This window comes from Emys orbicularis, chromosome 7 (genome assembly GCF_028017835.1).
Source record: "Emys orbicularis isolate rEmyOrb1 chromosome 7, rEmyOrb1.hap1, whole genome shotgun sequence".
Taxonomy (NCBI): Eukaryota; Metazoa; Chordata; order Testudines; family Emydidae; genus Emys; species Emys orbicularis.
This window is the reverse complement of record NC_088689.1, coordinates 103,759,662-103,778,106: the sequence shown is the minus strand read 5'-3', so window position 1 is coordinate 103,778,106 and position 18,445 is coordinate 103,759,662. Positions and strand designations below refer to the sequence as shown.

The 18,445-nt window shown below is 39.7% G+C and overlaps 1 protein-coding gene across 1 annotated transcript; it reads left to right on the top strand.

The window, feature by feature from the left end:
- Positions 1 to 398: 398 nt before the first annotated feature.
- Positions 399 to 18,406, top strand: ACTR8 (actin related protein 8). Its single transcript, XM_065407218.1, has 13 exons — positions 399 to 538; positions 1,714 to 1,884; positions 3,360 to 3,470; positions 3,706 to 3,810; positions 4,883 to 5,056; positions 5,808 to 5,901; positions 9,649 to 9,781; positions 10,141 to 10,294; positions 11,426 to 11,521; positions 12,981 to 13,121; positions 14,815 to 15,079; positions 15,437 to 15,600; positions 16,331 to 18,406. Exons 1-13 carry the CDS (start codon positions 416 to 418, stop codon positions 16,472 to 16,474), a joined length of 1,875 nt encoding a protein of 624 aa, XP_065263290.1. The 5' UTR covers positions 399 to 415; the 3' UTR covers positions 16,475 to 18,406.
- The last annotated feature ends 39 nt before the right edge of the window (positions 18,407 to 18,445 follow it).

The following is an 18,445-nucleotide window of genomic DNA, read 5'->3' as shown; positions in this document are numbered from 1 at the left end:
CCCAAAATTATAAACTGGGGGAGGAGGGAATAATCATTGCTGTTACTGTGACAACTCAGTAAAGGGGAGACGGTGACAGCTGGCCCTGGGGGCTGCAGGAGGGAATTGAGACTCTGTTGGACGGGGTGGGTGCTTTGACGCTGTTCCCCCTCTCAGTGGTGCATGTGCCCCGGGAGGGGGAGGCCTAAGCCGCTGCTGGAGCAATGGGCCAGGCCTGACTTCCCCCTGTGAACGCGGGGAGGGGCTGTACGCGAGGCGCTGCGGGGCGCTGCCCGCCGAACCTCGCCCCGGATCGGGCGCGCGCACACGCCGGGCGCGCTGCCGGTCGGCCTGTGTGCAGGCAGGGCCCGCGCGGGCCTCCGCGTTCGGTGTCGCTTGGCCGGCGGGGAGGTGACGGGGACCCGCGCAGGCGGCCATGACCCAGGCAGAGAAAGGCGAAGCGGAGAACGGGAAGGACAAGGAGCGGGACAAGGAGCGGGAGCAGCGCGGAGCCAAGCGGCCTATCGTCCCCGCCGCCGTGCCCGAGTCCCTGCAGGAGGTGAGCCCCGCCGGGCAGATTAGATCGCCCGGCCCATCGCCCTGCTGCAGCTCCCCAACCCGAGTCACCCCAGCCCGCTGCCCTCGGGGCGCGGCTCCCCCCCTCCTCCCCCCCAGTCCCCTCTCCCGTCGGGGCGCCGGTCCCCTCCTCCCCCAGCCCCCTCTCCTCTCATGTAGCTCATCCCTTCCGCCCCACAACACTGCACGTCACTCCGCTGTCTGATCAGGTCTTTCTCCTCTCCGCGTCTCGCTGCTCTCCCCTTGCTGCCCCCAGCGCGCCCCCCACTTTCTGCACGAGCAGCTCTCTTCTTTCTCCTCGCATTGCCCCTTCCCCGCTGAACAGGTGCTGCACCTTGTGCTAGCTGTGCCCCCTTCCCCTTGGCAGCTGCACCCTCCGCAGGGAAGACCCCTGAGACGGAAGGGAAAGGGGCTGCCCTATGAATCCAAAGAGATTCCTTTTTGCCCTCTCTGTCCAGGACAGAGGAGTCTCAAAGGCAGCTAAATCATCTCACTGTAAAGTTCTTCTTTTTAATCTTGTCTAGTTTGGAAGAACTTTGAACTGTGCTAGTTGATTAGTTTTCCCTTCTCAAAGACTTTCCTCCCATGTGGGAACAGAGCAGGCATCTCTTTTTCTATGGTACCTGGGGTACTTCAAAACATGTGCTGGGGACATCCTCAGAACCGTTTTCAGAGTAGCAGCCGTGTCCCGTCCCTCTTAGTCCTCAGAACTGTGTAATTGGCATTGTTGATCTTATCCATGTTAAATCCGGAGCAAATATAAGTTAAAAGCATCAGTTGTAGAGTCGTTTTGAGATATTAAAAGTTTAGCATCTGCCTGCATTACACACACTTTGGCATCCTGAGACAAAATTTTCCTTTTGTACACTAGTGTGAAGCATTTTGTGAGTATCCCAGCTCGCTGCCTTTTTCCACCCAAGACTTGCATTTCAGTGGTTTTGTATGTATATAGATTAAGCACTTTGAAATCCTTTGGGATAAAAAGCACTACTTTATAATGTACATTTATAACAACAGGGAGGGGGTTCATTTGTAGAAGGTGGCATTTCAGGGAGAAGTGACTGTAAACTCAGGAAGATATTAGGCAATTATAGGCAGAAGTGGACTACACTTATGGACATGCATGTAGTATACTACTGTGTATTTCAATGTTTCCAGCAAATACAAAGCAACTTCATTGTTGTGATACATCCTGGATCAACAACTCTGAGAATTGGGAGAGCCACTGACACGCTTCCTGTTAGTACTCCCCATATCATTGCAAGAAGACAGAAACATCAAGGACAGCCTGTATACAAAGATAGTTGGCTCCTAAGAGATGGACTCAATGTAAGTGCCATGTTGTTCAGTAATTGTAACAATTCAAGGCCAGCTAAAATTGACTATTGGTTGTGAATTGTGGGTTTCGTATTTTCCCTGTTGTTAAATTCAAACATACTTTTCCGAAGAAACACCATGGTTGTTTAAAACTAATATCAAAAGAATGAAAGAAAAGACCGCTCAGTAAAAATTGTGACTAAACAACAAAGAAAATATATTAATAGGCATTTAGGTGAAATTGTTATTACTGGTGGTCAAGGTTACTGTTGGTATAAGCAGGTGCCACTCTACTGAAGTTAACAGAATTGCACAATTTATGCAGTTTGAGCACCTCTACTTGTTCTGAACGCATTAAATGAAAGAATCATATGCACACATTACAAGCTCTTTAACGAATCTTCCTATTTGCTCCCATCACACATTACATTCATGTTTTGGGAATGGTGGTTGGAGTGGAATAAAGTTAAAATCTGATGATTTCATGTGCAGCATATTCAAAATGAAGTTTGTAATTTATTTAATACATTACGCAGTATAATCTCTTCTAAGAATATGATTGAGCAAATTTAGTTTAAATAATTTAAATGTACACAGTGATATTTATAATTTGAGTCTTTCATGTAAATTAATTCACCAAATTAGCATCTTCAATATTTTTACATTTTATTTTCTGAACAGAGCATTACTTAGCTCGCTCCTCCTCCCGTGTAGACCAGGCCTAAGTCGGTCTAAGTTACGCAACTTCAGCTATGAAAATAGCGTAGCTGAAGTGAATGTACTTACCGCGGTGTCTTCGCTACGGTAGGTCGACTACTGACGCTCCCCCGTCGACTCTGCCTATGCTTCTCGCGCCAGTGGAGTACCAGAGTCGACAGGCGAGCGCTCGGTGGTCGATTTATCGCGTCTTCACTAGAGTTAATGGAAAGACTCTAATTGACTTCAGTTGTGTGTTTGGGCTTGTGAAACAAATGTGTGTTTTCCAAAAGTCATTGTACGTTCACCATACTTGCATTCTCATCATCTCTTGTCATTTAATCGCTATAGGGATCTCACATATTTTACTGACTATCAGCTTCAGTATTCATTATACAGAGTTGTATACTTTACCTGTACACCTCTACCCCGCTATAACGCGGCCTGATATAACACGGGTTCGCATATAGCGCTGTAGCAGCGGGGCTCCTCTGGCGCTTTAAAGGGTCTGGGGCTCTGGCTGCTGCGGGGAGCCCCAGGCCCTTTAAATCACCGCTGGAGCCCTGCCGCCCCTACCCCGGCAGTGGGGCTCCGCCGGTGATTTAAAGGGCCTGGGGCTCCCCAAATCACCGCTGGAGCCCTGCTGCCCCTACCCCAATATAACGGCATTTCACCTATAACGCGGTAGGGATTTTTGGCTCCCCACGACCCTGTTATATCGGGGTTGAGGTGTATTTTGGAAGAGAGCTTTTTATGCTGTATGTGATTTTTCTTTGTTTGTTTTTGTTTAGAAACCTGAAAGTACTGAGCAAAGACAAAATGGCCTTAAAATGGTGGATCAAGCAATATGGTCCAAAAAGATGTCAAATGGTGCAAGGCGTATACCAGTGTCACCTGATCAGGTAACTCATTCATAATTGTTTGTTAAATTGTTCTGTTATACAGTAGTTCAATTTGATATATTCTAAAGGGTAAAAGGAGAGCAGTTCATGCAACAGTAAGCAACAGATGTGCCTTGGCCATACAGAAGAGGAAAGTGCATTCTCAAAATGAGCCTTCAATATATTTTTCCACTTGTGCATAAAAGATGATTGGCCAAATATTTCTTAATAATGCATGACTTAATTTACATTACAGGCCCGATCATACAACAGACAGATGCGACCGGCTATTCTAGATCACAGCTCTGGGAACAAATGGACAAATACGTCCCATCATCCTGAGTATCTGGTAGGAGAAGAGGTAGGAATTCACTTTTCCCTTGAAACAAGGTGCTGATAGCGTCCTTTAATGCAAATATTTAAATTCACAATTTGATATACACCTCTACCCCGATATAACATGACCCGATATAACACAAATTCGGATATAATGTGGTAAAGCAGCGCTCCGGGCGTGCGGGGCTGCACACTCTGGTGGATCAAAGCAAGTTCGATATAACGCAGTTTCACCTATAACGCGGTAAGATTTTTTGGCTCCTGAGGACAGCGTTATATTGAGGTAGAGGTGTAATATGTATCAAAAGGCAAGTTATCCTAAATATTCAAACAGTAGATAATGATGAAATCTCTAGCTGGGGGGAAGGGGAGAATACTCCCAAAGAGGCTACATGACCATTTAGTGTCATTTAGCATGACATGAAGGTTCCCTAACCTGGAAAAAAATTAGAGTAAACTGTAGTTCTTTTAAGAATCCTTTTCCTACGTTGTTTTTTCCTCATACAAATAAAACATCAATGATTAACGCAAGAAACTTTTTAGTTAGTTGTTAATAAAAGCAATAGGTCAGATCCTCAGCTAGTGTGTAAATTAGCATTTCTTCATCGACTAAATTAAACTGTCCCATTGTGTATAGTGTACAGAAAAGGCAAGAAATCAGTGACTAGATCAGCACAAGGCATCATATGCCACATAATTTGTTCATTGATTATTTCAGTACTTCAGAGTGTTTTATTAAGCACTGTTTTTCTCTCTAATCTGGTTTAATACTTGAAATATGTTACCAACCACCCCATGGGATTATTTCTATTGTTATGCGTATTCAGATGATTTCTAGTTTCAGATCTTTAAATACTTACCCATTTTTTTCCTATTCTGTATTGGATTGTCCAATCATGTTCCCATTGCTGTAGTTGGAAAGGTCTTTCCATTTGAGAAGAGGTTACTTTTTTAAAGTATTGCAGTAGTGTGTAGGGGCCCCAATCCTGGATCAGGGCCACGTTGTGCACTGTGTGTGTGCAATCTGTTGAATCAGCTACCGAACAGAACAGATTGTTAGCATTAATTATTAACCTTTCTTTCTCTTTTCTCTTCAGGCGCTATATGTTAATCCTTTAGATTGTTATAATATTCATTGGCCTATCCGAAGAGGACAGTTAAACCTTCACCCAGGGCCTGGCGGCTCCCTTACTGCAGTACTAGCAGATCTTGAAGTTATCTGGTCGCACGTAATACAAAAATATTTGGAAATACCACTGAAAGACTTAAAGGTGAGCTTGTGGTCACTTTCTGTTCAGCTGAGTAAATTATTTTAACTCCATCTCTTGCATTGTCCGGAGGGTTCCAGAGGGTGTCAACTAAAGAGACACCTCAGATATCTTACTCTTGCCGCTGACAGTGTTCTCTCTCAACCTTTTGGTAAATTCTGTCCCCGAGCGTGCATAGCTTCCATGGACTTTACTTGGAGTTCTGTGCACTTATCTGAGGGCAGCATTTGGTACTGAAACTTTAAAAGTAAGTTGGATTGTCTTTGAAAATTCAAATTAATAAAATATTTCACTTCATTGTTCTGTGTTCATAGGTTGATTAGAGTTGTTAAGGGACTGAGGTCTAGAATCACAGAATCTAAGGCCAGAAGGAACCACCAGATCATCTACTCTGACCTGCACATCACAGGCCACCAACAGCACATCCAGGCTAAACCTGCTGAATTGTTCTTATTGAGCAGGTGGCTTTTCTTGTGTCTGCCATGTTATTGCATGAAATGTTTTTAAACATTTCTTAAGCTCCTATAAATACAGACATTTGATACCACTTTGAACTGAATTTTTAAATGATGAAAATAAATGTTTTTTTACATAACCACTCTTTCTCCAATTGTTCTGCTTCTTCTCAGTGCCTTTACATCTGTATTTTTTCAGTAGCGTACCATGGGGCATCTAGCATTCTAGCATATATGAAGGAGTTGTTTTGAACTCTACATTGATTTGAAGGCTGCCCTTAATTTGCTTTTGTCCTCAGTATTACAGATGCATTTTACTAATACCAGACATCTATAATAAACAACATGTGAAAGAACTCGTACATATGATCCTAATGAAGATGGGCTTTTCAGGTAAAAGTGAATAAGTGCGCATTTAATATTAATTTGTATAGCTTAAGGATTTTTTTAAAGGCATCTGATTTCTGAGCCAGACGCACTTTCTATTCTGAGACTGGTACCCCTGGCCTCTTGCCAGTCACTATTGCAATTCTTGTCTCTCTTGGCAGGGCTAAGTAGTGAGCCAGCATTAGGGCAAGTTACTCATGCTCTTCGTTTACTTGTTAAAAGACCAAACTGATCACTTCAGGTGAGGCTTGCTCCCCACCAACCTACACAAAGTAAATCATAAAGCAGCTCTTGAATTGGGATATCTTGCATGGTAACAGACTGATGTCTGAAGCCTCAGTGCCATCTTATTGCTGTTGCATTTTAGTGATTGGTGAAGTGTCAGTGCAAAGAATGTTGAGATCCTTCAGGGTTTCAAATAAAGGGTCTATATAAATGCAAGGTGCTGTTATTCTCCTTTTCACCGATGGATTGTACAAAAGTAGTATCTGGTTGACCTAAATATTTACACTCGAAGCAGGAGATGATTTAAAAAAAATATTTATAAAGTAAAGTACATTGATTTTTGAACTGTTGAATTGTTTGCTCTTCAATATTTTTTCCCCTAGTTTGAAAGTCCTTTCTTTTTATAGGAAATAGGGACATTTAATTCCCTTTCCGTTCATAAAGCTAACAAACTTTCTATATAATGTGGTGGGTTTTTTTGTTTTTGTTTTTTTGAAAGTCCAAGACTCACTTTTTGTGTCACATTATATTTTGTTTATTAGAGTCCACATAGCAGTGTAAATTGCTGTATGAACAGAGTGCTTAAGTTTAAACTTATCAAAAAGTCCTTGCAGGAGCCAGAAAGTCCACTTCTGTGTTAGGCACTTAAAACTCTTAAATAGATTTGAAAGATCAAAAGAGAGGCTTAGAAAGTGGAAACAAATAAGTTATACAATAGTTAACATACTAAATGATGATAAAATGTGGTTAGTTGCAAGCCATTAAAGCAGGGGTTCTCAAACGGGGGGGTCGTGACCCCTCAGGGGCTTGCAAGGTTATTACATGGAGGGTTGCGAGCTGTCAGCCTTCACCTCCAGCATTTATAATAGTGTTAAATATAAAAAAACGTGGTTTTAATTTATAAGGGGTGGGTCGCACTCATAGGTTTGCTGTGTGAAAGGGGTCGCTAATACTAAAGTTTAAGAGCCACTGCATTAAGTATATATATATATATATATATATATATAATCTCCTTGTGTGCCTTTTATGTTTAATATCCTTTATTGTTTATTATTCCTGAGCATTCTCACAGCAACAAATAGTTTCCTCTTCCTTGCTGGACACCAGTAGTATGAACTTGCTTAGCCTTTTCTGTATCTGATAAAGAAAATTCATAAGATAAAAGGAAGGGACGTTCTATCTGAAAGGTTTATGTAGGTGGGAGGAAAACAACCAGCAAAAGAAATACATGTATATGAATGAAATTGATTTGCTGTTTCTTTTTAATATGAAATAGCCAGTTAGGTCCCTTTGGCACTTTACAGGTGTTTTCTAACTCAGACCTGTAGCTTTTGGTTGGAAGGTCTTACTCTTAGGGTCTTACCCTAATGAGGAGAATACTACATGTTTAATGGTATGTGGAAAGAAAAAATGTTCGTTCTTTGACTTTAAAGGCTTATGTCGACATTGTTGTGCATACAGGAAAAAGTAGCAACATACAAGAAGCTGACACACATTTCTTCAATTCTTCCAAACTTTCCTCCTGTTCCTCTAAGCCTGTTTGATGACAAAGTTTAAAAAAAATTAAAGCCTCAATTTTTAGTTTTTCTTTGGCTAAGTCTGACGGATTAAACAGTGTACGTGAGGGTGCATGAGTATGAAACACTGGAAAGTTATAGAAGTTAAAATATTATCAACATCTCCACTTGAGGGTGCCATTTCCTAAACATTAACTCAGTGTTGAGCTGAACTAATTACTGAATGTAACTACTAAACTCCGTGTCTTCTATTTAAAAGACCTACATTTAAATTTAGTCCTTATATATTGTTCTACAAACTACTTGCCTAAAATGAGGAATTCTCTTCCTTCAGAGTTCAGAAGAAGGGGATTTGAAGGGAGTCTTTGTTTAGTACTCTTCAAGTGAAAGTGTATGGCGGGGGTGTAAACATGAAGAAAATGTTTGTGAGGGTTGAAAGTGGGTTGAAGGGGATGCACAGAAGCATGGTATCAAACCTTGTTTATCCATTTAAAGAACTTACTCAAAACTTAAAAAGGAAACGATTGGATTAAAACCAAAAATGTGAGAAAAATGCCTTCTCTGTGTGACATGGGGGCCCATTGGTGGCTCACTACTCTGTGTCAGCAACTCTTGTCAGGCCTGACATACTCAGTATACGCCAACTCACTGTTGTCATAATCTCTGTCTAAAAGGTGTCATGTGAGGTGTATGCAAACTGATAACATGCTGATTATAAGACTTATAAATACATACTAGAATTTTATGTTCTTAAAATGTGTTTGGCAAGCAATGTATAAACCTAGTCAGCCTTAAACAAAGAAATGCATATTTGTATGTCTGACCAGCCTGATCGTCAGGAAGGGACAAGGAAGGTACATTTACAAACAAGGTAAACATAGCCATCAAATTAGCAAGTGGGTTAGATAGCCTTTTAACTATCACAATGAGAGGAGAAGACTGCAAAAATTAACAGCTCCCTGGTGGATACAGCAAGCGGAGCCCGCAGCGTGGCTTCTTGCCTCCTGAAGCAAGGTTATTGAATTTTGGAAAATATAAGCAAGGACAGAGAGCCATTTTAGCATCAATCACTTGAGGGAGGGAAAGGGCCAGAGTTCGTGAAATCACAGAACTTTGGTCTTTCAGGTAAGAGGGCTGAAGTCTCTGGGATCTGAGTATAGGTGAGAAAACTGCTTAGGCAAAGATTGTAACTTGCTGAAATTGTTTGTTTTTAGAAGCATTTTTACTTTTGTTTATTTGTAATAATTTCTATCCTTATTCCTATTTGATTTCACTTAAACCTATGACTTTTTGTTAGCAAATGTTTTACTATAAACCAGTGCAGTGCTTTGATTGAAATAAGTTTTTCGAACCCCAGTTAAAGTAATGAGCTGCTGTTTACTTTCTTTTTAAAGGAGCTGAAAACTTAACTTCTGTGACTATTCCAGGAGAGGTGGACACCACAGGGCAGACAGTTTTGGGGAAATTTGGGGCTGGGGGAATGTTGGGCTCACCCTGCAAAAAGTAACTGGGCGGTGGAAGCCAAGGTGTGACCTGCATGCTTGTAGGCTGGCTGTTGGTCTCAGGGCTGTGAACCACAGCAGCTTAGCACTTAAGGCACTCAGAGTTGCAGGACAGTTGGTGACATGACCCCCTCCTGGTCTGGGTTGAACCTCAAAGTGTCACAGCCTGCTACTGGTAATTGAAGCCCTTTAATACCCGCTACAAAATTAAGGTTGATGTTAGGTCCAGATTCTTTCCGAAACCCATAAAAGCAAGGAAACTTTCAATGTAGACGTCCACTTCGCCCTTAATTTATCTTTCCTAAAGGCTTAAAAGATCTCTTCACCAGTGGGAAGGTGAAAACTTTTCCTGGCAAATGTGGCTATTTTGCACAATTTAAACTTTCAATACAGGATTAGGACCTCAGTGTTAGTTTTTGGGTAGTAGATTTTTTAAATATATAAGTGTTTACTTTAAATGTCTGGAGCTTGGTTTAAAACCAGACTTAATCTTCCTCTCATATTTTTAGGTATAGTGGTCCATCAGGAGTCTGTCTGTGCTACTTTTGGAAGTGGCTTAGGTAGTGCGTGTATAGTAGATGTAGGGGATCAGAAGACAAGTGTTTGCTGTGTAGAGGATGGAGTTTCACACCGTAACACCCGGTAATTTTTTCTTTATGAGCAGAATTACTACAAAACCACTAAAGAGGGTGGGGTGGAGATGTTTTATCTTACATTACTTGTTTTTAAAGTAAAAAAGATTTATTAGTAGATATGCATAAGGGCAACACCTTATTCATGTAGTTAATTGTTTTTTGGTTTAATACTTAGGACTTTCACAACAGAAGCATCCCATTCTACTATATGATCCGTATTAGAGAGTTTTTGCTTCTGTAAAGAGAGCAGGAGCTGGCCCTATGTGAACAATATTGTCCATGTTCGTTTTTAGGCTGATACATAATGTTAGCTCTGGGCAAAGTGAATAAATTAACGTTCATCTATTTCTCTCTCTTTTTTTTAAGGTTGTGCCTTGCATATGGTGGATCTGATGTATCAAGGTGTTTTTACTGGCTTATGCAGCGAGCTGGGTTTCCTTACAGGGATTGTCAGTTAGCTAATAAAATGGACTGCCTTCTCCTTCAGCACTTAAAAGAGACATTTTGTCATTTAGACCAGGTGGGGAAAAAGTCTTAAGCTTAAGTTGTTGATTCTACATGACAGTTTTTGGAACAATGATTATCTTGTCTTCCTGAGTTGCGTGAGGATTTGCTTGTGCATTATTAGTAATTAATTAATTCCCCGTTAATATAAAGTATACTTAAAAGGTTTCTAATGTTAGTATCCAGTTGTAGCATCAAATGACCTTGCTATATTTGTGCATAAAACCTTTCACTGTCCTATAACCATGATACCAGGCAGTTATTACATGAATGCTTGCATTTAGATACAAAATATTTGCACATATATATCTCAAAAGGTGTTTGCCATTTCTACATTTAAGAAATCAACAAAAGTTTAAAACACTTCCAACTCCACATGTTTTTCCTGGAGTTCAAAAACACAAGCAGAGATTTTCCTGATGGAGGGGTTGGTGTAGACACTTTACAACTTAGATTTATGGCTCTGATAACACACATTCCATTCTTTTTTTACACTTTGGCCTGTACTTAAAAACATGTATGTCTGACATGGTTTGTCTTCTTGATATTGCTTGTCTTTGAGAGATGGAAGCACAAACCTTTAGGAATTTCTTTGATTAGCTTTAATATTTTGTAACATCTCTAACTAAACATATTCATTGTTATGTTTCCAAACATTCTGGCTGTAACATACTTGTAGCTATGGCTTAATTTTCAGTAAAGGTGCAAACAAGTTTGTAATGTCCTAATTAAAAATAAGTTAAAATAATTTTATTAATATAATTTTTGCATCACTATTGAGGGCTCCCCACAGCAAGCTTCTTGCTGAGCTCCTTCCATATGGTTCAGTTAATCCTCTGGGTTGTTGAGTCATGTAGTTCCCGTGTTAGGCCCCAGTCCTACAACAGGTTCCGCTAACATGGGATTCCACTACCCAAGCACAGCCATGTTGACTTCAGTGGGAATCTGCATGCAGAAAAGGCTGCATTAGCAGATCCTGTTGCAGGACAAAGGCTTTGGAAAGCAGGAAATGCAAACAAAATTCAGATTCATAAGTGAGTTTCATTATTTGTTTTTGTCTTGATGAATACAAGTAAAAAGCTTTGAGAGAGTAATCTTAGACTGTACAGAATTGATTACCTTTGTTGCCATATTCCATTAAAAATAGGATATTTCTGGACTGCAAGACCATGAGTTCCAGATTCGTCATCCAGACTCTCCAGCCTTATTATACCAGTTCCGATTAGGGGATGAAAAACTACAGGTAAATTCAAAATGTGTGTGCACAGTAATAAAACCTTGTGACAAAGTCAGGCCGGACAGGTGCAAGAGGGTACTTAAAGGCCGATATATTAGCCCTAGAATGTTAAAGGCCCTTTTTCCTATAAGCGGAGAAGGGGTTACCTCAGGTCAATTAGGGACACCTGAATCCAATTAAGGGTTGTCTGAGGCCTTTAAAAACCCTTCTTCTGGGGAGAGCAAAGGAGGAGAGAGAGAGACACACACACACACACAAGCTGCTACCAGGCTAATGGCAGCAGGGGAATAGGCTGTTCCAGGATGAGAGGCTGTGCTTCTTCCCATAGGGGAAACAGCCAAACCTGAGTGCCTCCTAGGGGAAAGACTGGCACCCCAGGGCAACCAACTGGACGACACCTTGCCCCAGCGAGGGGGGCAGCAAAAGGTACCCCCCTAGGGTTTTTGTTCAGGAGACTGTTTCCTTTTGTTTGGTGGAGAATCACCCCTTAGGCCGACCCTCAGGCCTGCCCTGAAAATACGACCAAGGGAGCACAGAACGGGGAAGGCAAACCCTGGCTGAGTGGGGCTGATTACCCCAGGCCCACCATCATGACAGGGGGAAACACTAAGTCTGGCAAGAGAAAAGAGGTGCCTTGCCACAACTTTAAGAATGGCCATACTGGGTCAAACCAATGGACCATCTAGCCCAGCATCCTGTCTTCTGACAGTGGCCAATGCCAGGTGCTTCCTAGGGAATGAACGGAACAGATAATCATCACGTGATCCATCCCCTGTCTCCCATTCCCAGCTTCTGGCAATAATGTACTGAGTTTGCATATCTGTCACTACCCTCCCACAGCATATGCCCCATTGCCCAGTACTCCATAGAATGCCTTACTAAGCTGCTGCTTACTGTGTCACATTTTACTGGATGTACCCTACAAAGGTTGAATGCTTTAACAGTACTTATGGGCACTTTATTAAAAGCTGTTAAAATCAATTTGCTATAGATAGGAGCATCTCTAATGCATCACTGGTGACCACCTCATTATCTGACATGTCCTCCTATCTGTGGACCTACATCCTATACTTGATAAATGTTGAGATATCAGTTTTTTTTCCCTCTCTCTCTACTGTGACTTTTTGTAATACACTTGCAATGCTGATGAATACTAGTTGATAGTCTGATACCACATTTAAAATATATATAATATGCGTGCGTACGTACGTGTGTTTGTGTTTTTGTAATGGTTTACAACTCGGTTTAAAGAGGACTCAGATACTTCTCCCTGTTAAAAGGCTATATGAAACAAAGTAGTAATCTGTTGATTCTGAGGCATGAGACACTTTACAGTTGTAAATCCATTAAAAAATATTAGGCTTTATTTTAAAAAGAATATTTGGTTAATGGACAAACATTGAACTTGAAAAATATGTGTTTAAACAGAAGAGTGTATTAAACTTTTTCATCTTTCACTACCCAGGCTCCGATGGCTCTGTTTTATCCAGCAACTTTTGGAATTGTTGGGCAGAAAATGACATCTTTGCAACACAGGTCACAAGGTGACCCAGAGGATCCTCATGATGAACATTATCTATTAGCTACCCAAAGTAAACAAGAGCAGGTGTGTTAATGTTTAGTTTTCACAGAAAACCATTTACCATTTACCCAGGAGTTAATATAATTATTACCTGTGTGTGTTTCTCCATTGAAAAGAAGCCATCTCTAAGTTGAGAGATGTCAGCTGTTCTGTGTCCAAAGCATTACAGAACAGGTTTTAGGCAGGGAAGTGAAGAATAACTTGTCCACTAGAGACAACGGAGGCAGCTTATGTAGGCCAAAATGTAATTGCCCATCTTAGAATTTGGCCAGAACACTGAAGCTAACGCAGTTTTGCAGAAATTGCCATGGAGTTTTTACCAACTACACCTACTCAGGATCTCTGTCTTTACATCTCATCTGAAAGGCAGCACCTTTAGCATGCTTTGTAATAATTATAGAAGGTTAGTTTTGTAATTATATGCTAAATGTCACTCTTGGCCTGAGCAATGGAGACATTCAGCACATCTTTTTGTAGTAAATGAAATCTCTCATAATTTGCATTTCTTTTTCACAAAGACTTATTAAAAAACCTGTTTACAGTAAATTATGAATAATTTAAATTATTATACAGCACTTGGAGCACTTCATAAATATTAAGTAATGGGAATAATTAAAAATGTGCACAAATCCTTTAACTACTGTAAAACTTATATGAGTAAAAAAATTAACTGATTTGTAACAGGCAAATGTATAGGATTTTGTCTCAATTTAAGGCGAATCTACAGAGTTTTTGTACTATTAAAACTATATGGGTTTAGAAAATGTAATGGGAATAATCGTCTACACTTGAAACACTACAGTGGCATAGCTGCAGCACTGCAGTCCAGACACTATCTATGCTAACGAGAGGGGTTCTCCTGTCATTGTAGGTCAGGGGTCGGCAACCTTTCAGAAGTGGTGTGCTGAGACTTCATTTATTCACTCTAATTTAAGTTTCGCGTGCAAGTAATATATTTTAACATTTTTAGAAGATCTTTTTATAAGTCTATAATATATAACTAAACTATTGTTGTATGTAAAGTAAATAAGGTTTTTAAAATGTTTAAGAAGTTTCATTTAAAATTAAATTAAAATGCAGAGCCCCCCTGGACCAGTGGCCAGGACCCGGGCAGTGTGAGTGCCACTGAAAATCAGCTCGCGTGCCATGCCATAGGTTACCTACCCCTGGTGTAGGTAATCCACCTTCCCGAGAGGCAGTAGTGAGGTCGACAGGAGAATTCATCCATCGACCAAGCACTGGCTACATGGGTCTGTTTAACTGTGTCACAAAGCTGACCTAGTTTTCTAGTGTAGACCAGGCCTAAATTAAACTGATATAAGCACCTCTTATACAAGTATAACTGTATCCACACTAAGGGGTTATACTGCTTTAACTATGTGTAGATAAGCCCCCATAGATAAAACTTCTATATTTGTGGAAACTACATTATGACTTTATGCTATGATACCCATTTGAAATGTTTGATGGACTTCAAAAATGAGGTGTTTTTTTTTTTTTTTTTTAAAGTTGTGGTTTAGAATAATACTTGTATGGGGTGGAAATGCAACATTCAACACTTCTTTTCGGTAAGCTAAAGAGAAGCAAAAGAAAAATTAGTGCTATATTATTTGAGTCATTAGAACACTGTTCCTATGCCAAAGCAACCTGCGAGGATTTGAAATTAATTTTTTAAATTAATAAAATTAACTTATCAATTTATTATTTTGTTTTTAAGTCTGCGAAAGCTACAGCTGATAGGAAGTCCATGTCCAAGCCTGGTGGATTTGAGGGAGACTTGCGTGGCCAGTCCTCAGACATTTCAGAGAGGATGTATCCACAAGAAGTGGAACTGGGATCCTCTCAGAGTGATTGTATAATAGCTGGAAATGAGTCTGAGGAACCCCTAGCAGCACACATGTCCAGGAAAACCGCTATATCCCAGTTTGAAGGCAAAGCACTAGGCCTTGACAAAGCCATTCTTCATAGTATTGACTGCTGTGGTAAGAACTATATTTGCATAATACTGTAATTAGATCCCAATCACTTGGTCCAGACCAAATTCCAACATCTTTCATTACCTTACAGAAACTAGAATTCTCTCCTTTAGCTTTGTTGTCTAGAAAATAAGTTGCTGTACTATCTCTCATTTCCAGTGCTTTATGAAAGCCCATTTTTGTTAAATATCTTCATGCTGTTAGTAACTGAGAAATGTCTGCTTCTACAATAACTTTCACTAATCCTAACTACTTTGACTTTTATGCAGTTTTTCATAATCCAAGTTTAGGTAGTATTAGCACTTCAGTTTTTTTTTTTTTTTAATATATATATATATATATATATAAATCATATCATTCCAGCCTCTGATGATACCAAAAAGAAGATGTATAGTTCTATCCTAGTAGTGGGAGGAGGTCTGATGTTTCATAAAGCTCAAGAATTTCTTCAGCACCGAATTCTCAACAAAATGCCTCCTTCTTTCAGAAGAGTTGTTGAAAATGTAGAAGTCATTACAAGACCTAAGGTATGATGTTAATGAAGCTGAATTAATGAACTATTCATAGACTATTTGGAATCTAAAGGTTTAAAAATCTATTATTTCAGAACTATCATAGTTCAGTTACATGCCTTATGGGAGACCTCAGATCAGATTGTTTTTCAGATCGCTATACTATGAGCTACCACTACGGATATATGTATCTGGAGGTAGAATGACTAGTTATAGTAGCCTTACAATTGATAGATTATTGCTAATTGCTTCTTTCAGAATAAGAAATTTAACCAACAGCTAGCAAAGTTAGTTTTAGGAAAAGGGACTCGGAATGGCCGTGAGGAATATGGTGAAAGATAACTAATCCTGTCTGCTTGTCAGTAACTTGAGTTAACATTAGCAAAGAAGGAAGAGTAAGAAATATAAGAGGATGCATAGTATTGAGTGTAAATAATATTTGGCATTAATCAGCTAAATTTCTAAAACCAAACTATTTAAGTATTCCCTTTTTCAATAGTTTTACTCGCAAGGCTTGATTTTCCTTGTCGATACACTGTAAAATCAGTGACTTCTAAGTTCCTTAATAAATTAAACATGGGGGAAAATATTTAGGTTTATCACACAAAAACGTTGGGGGAAATTGTTGGCCAGATTTTCAAAGGTGCTGAGTGAACTTTCATTAAATTAAATGGGAGCTGCCGGTATTTAGTACCTCTGAAAAACAGCTCCATAATTTTTATGCAATCCTTGTTCTTAATTTTAGGATATGGATCCACGCTTGATTGCATGGAAAGGCGGTGCAGTTTTGGCCTGCCTGGATACAACCCAGGAACTATGGATATATCAGCGAGAATGGCAACGCTTTGGTGTCCGGATGTTACGGGAGAGAGCTGCATTTGTGTGGTAATCTAACAAGATTATAATGGAACCTCAATTGAATATTACTTTTCAAAATTGTCCTGTTGTCCAAAGCAAGCTCATTTCCCCTGCTTGTGGTTTGAGACTTTTTTTTTTTTAAATGTGCTAGTTTTTGGCTGAGGTTTTTCAGAAGAACCTGAATTAGGTGCCAAAATCCTACTGAGTCAAAAGGGAAGTAAGTGCCTAAAATGCATGGGCACCTTTAAAAATCCCAGTTTTTGGCTTTTTACATACAGATTTCTGTGCATATGGGTGCTCCTGCTTTATCCAAATAAATTATAAACAGTTATGTCACAAGTGAAACTTAAAGCTGCATATCATTGAAAAGCTATGTATAAAATACTAAAGTGGCATACAGACATACATGCATTTGTAAATAAGTAACATTATACTGAGTGATTTGGTCTTCACTTTAGAAGCAGTAAGTCTAGACCTGGAAGCTTTTAAAGGAAAATTGCGGTGCCTCTTAATAGGACTGATTTTAAAATGTAATGGATCTGACTCTTCTTCTTAAACATATAAAACCATTAAGACCAGAACCCTGTGTAAAAGTAAAATTAAGTACCGTTGAGGAATAAAGTAAGTATCTTAACACAGCTTTTTCCTTCTGTTTGATCTTCATGAATTTTATTTAATGCAATATTACTTCTCACACTTCTTTCGTTCTTTAGAAAAGAATCCATGTAATAAGAGTTTTTGTCCATATAAATATACAAACTTCTGGTGGTTACAAATACTTGGACAAGTTTAATGAAAAAAATGGAAAAAATAAACACAAGATACACACATCATCATCCCTGTTAAATGTTTAGTAACACTAAAATGAGTAGCAGCTTACAGCTACTCTTCCTAGTGGTGTGTGTTCTTCCAGAATCAATGCTAACTTCAAAGAGAAAAAGACCATTTCTCTATGACAATTGAAGCTGTGTTTCACCTATTTTCTTGCATGTTTTCAGTGTCAGGAAGACTTGTCAACATCCAAAACCACTGACAGTTATTGGCTCCTACCCCCTCGCCCCCGACTTAAAAATATCCCCAAAATGCTGCATTTGAGCTAGCACATCAGTGTTCAGCGCTATAACAGTACATGCAGCAGGAGCTCACCTTTGACAGGTAGCCCTTATTCACACAGAAGGATGGAGAAGACCATGAAGCTGAAATCCTTCTCGCTACTATCCACTGCTTAGTTAGGCAAAAAAGCCTTACACTAACTGTAAAAAGTCATCAAATGTTATCTGAAGTGACAATTTTGAAATCTCCAGCTCACCCACAGTGGTACCACCCCGCTATTGTTAATCCCACCCCGCAACTATTTGATGGTAACATTCCGCATTATGGGGGAATATGCCCAGACCATTCCTGCACTGCTAGCGCTTAGTTTGTTGTGGCTTATCCCACCCTGTCTGTTATAGCAATCTACGCTAGACTGTAAATATAAACATCATAGGGATACGTCTAGCATTTTAGTGACTACCAAAGAGGCATCTACTTTTTTAAAAATACAAGAAAATTTGTTTTTTTAAGAGCTAATTTTCTTGTCACTGAAAGTTTTCTGGGAAAATGCATTAATGTTAAAACATTGGTGTAATCTTAAACTAAAAGCAGTGAGCTATATCTGTGTGCCATTCCTGTACATTTGTTGCAGGCAGCTGAAGACAGTCTGTCTCTGACTTTTTTCATCCCAAGGTACTGGAAGCATAACCAAGGAATACCCAATCTGGTATCTTTGTCTGTCCAAGTTAAATATTGTTGCTAGTTTTGCTGTAACAAAAAGGGTCCACAAATCTAACTGTATAAAACACTTATTTAATTTTTTAAAATGTGGTAGCTGAACTGTATTACAGAAAATGTACATATTTACAGAGATCATATTTGGATTTGATAGTCTTCAAAGGGGTTCTGTACAATAAACATTTCATAATTCCACATGGTTATCAGTATCATCAGTGGGGGCTGACTT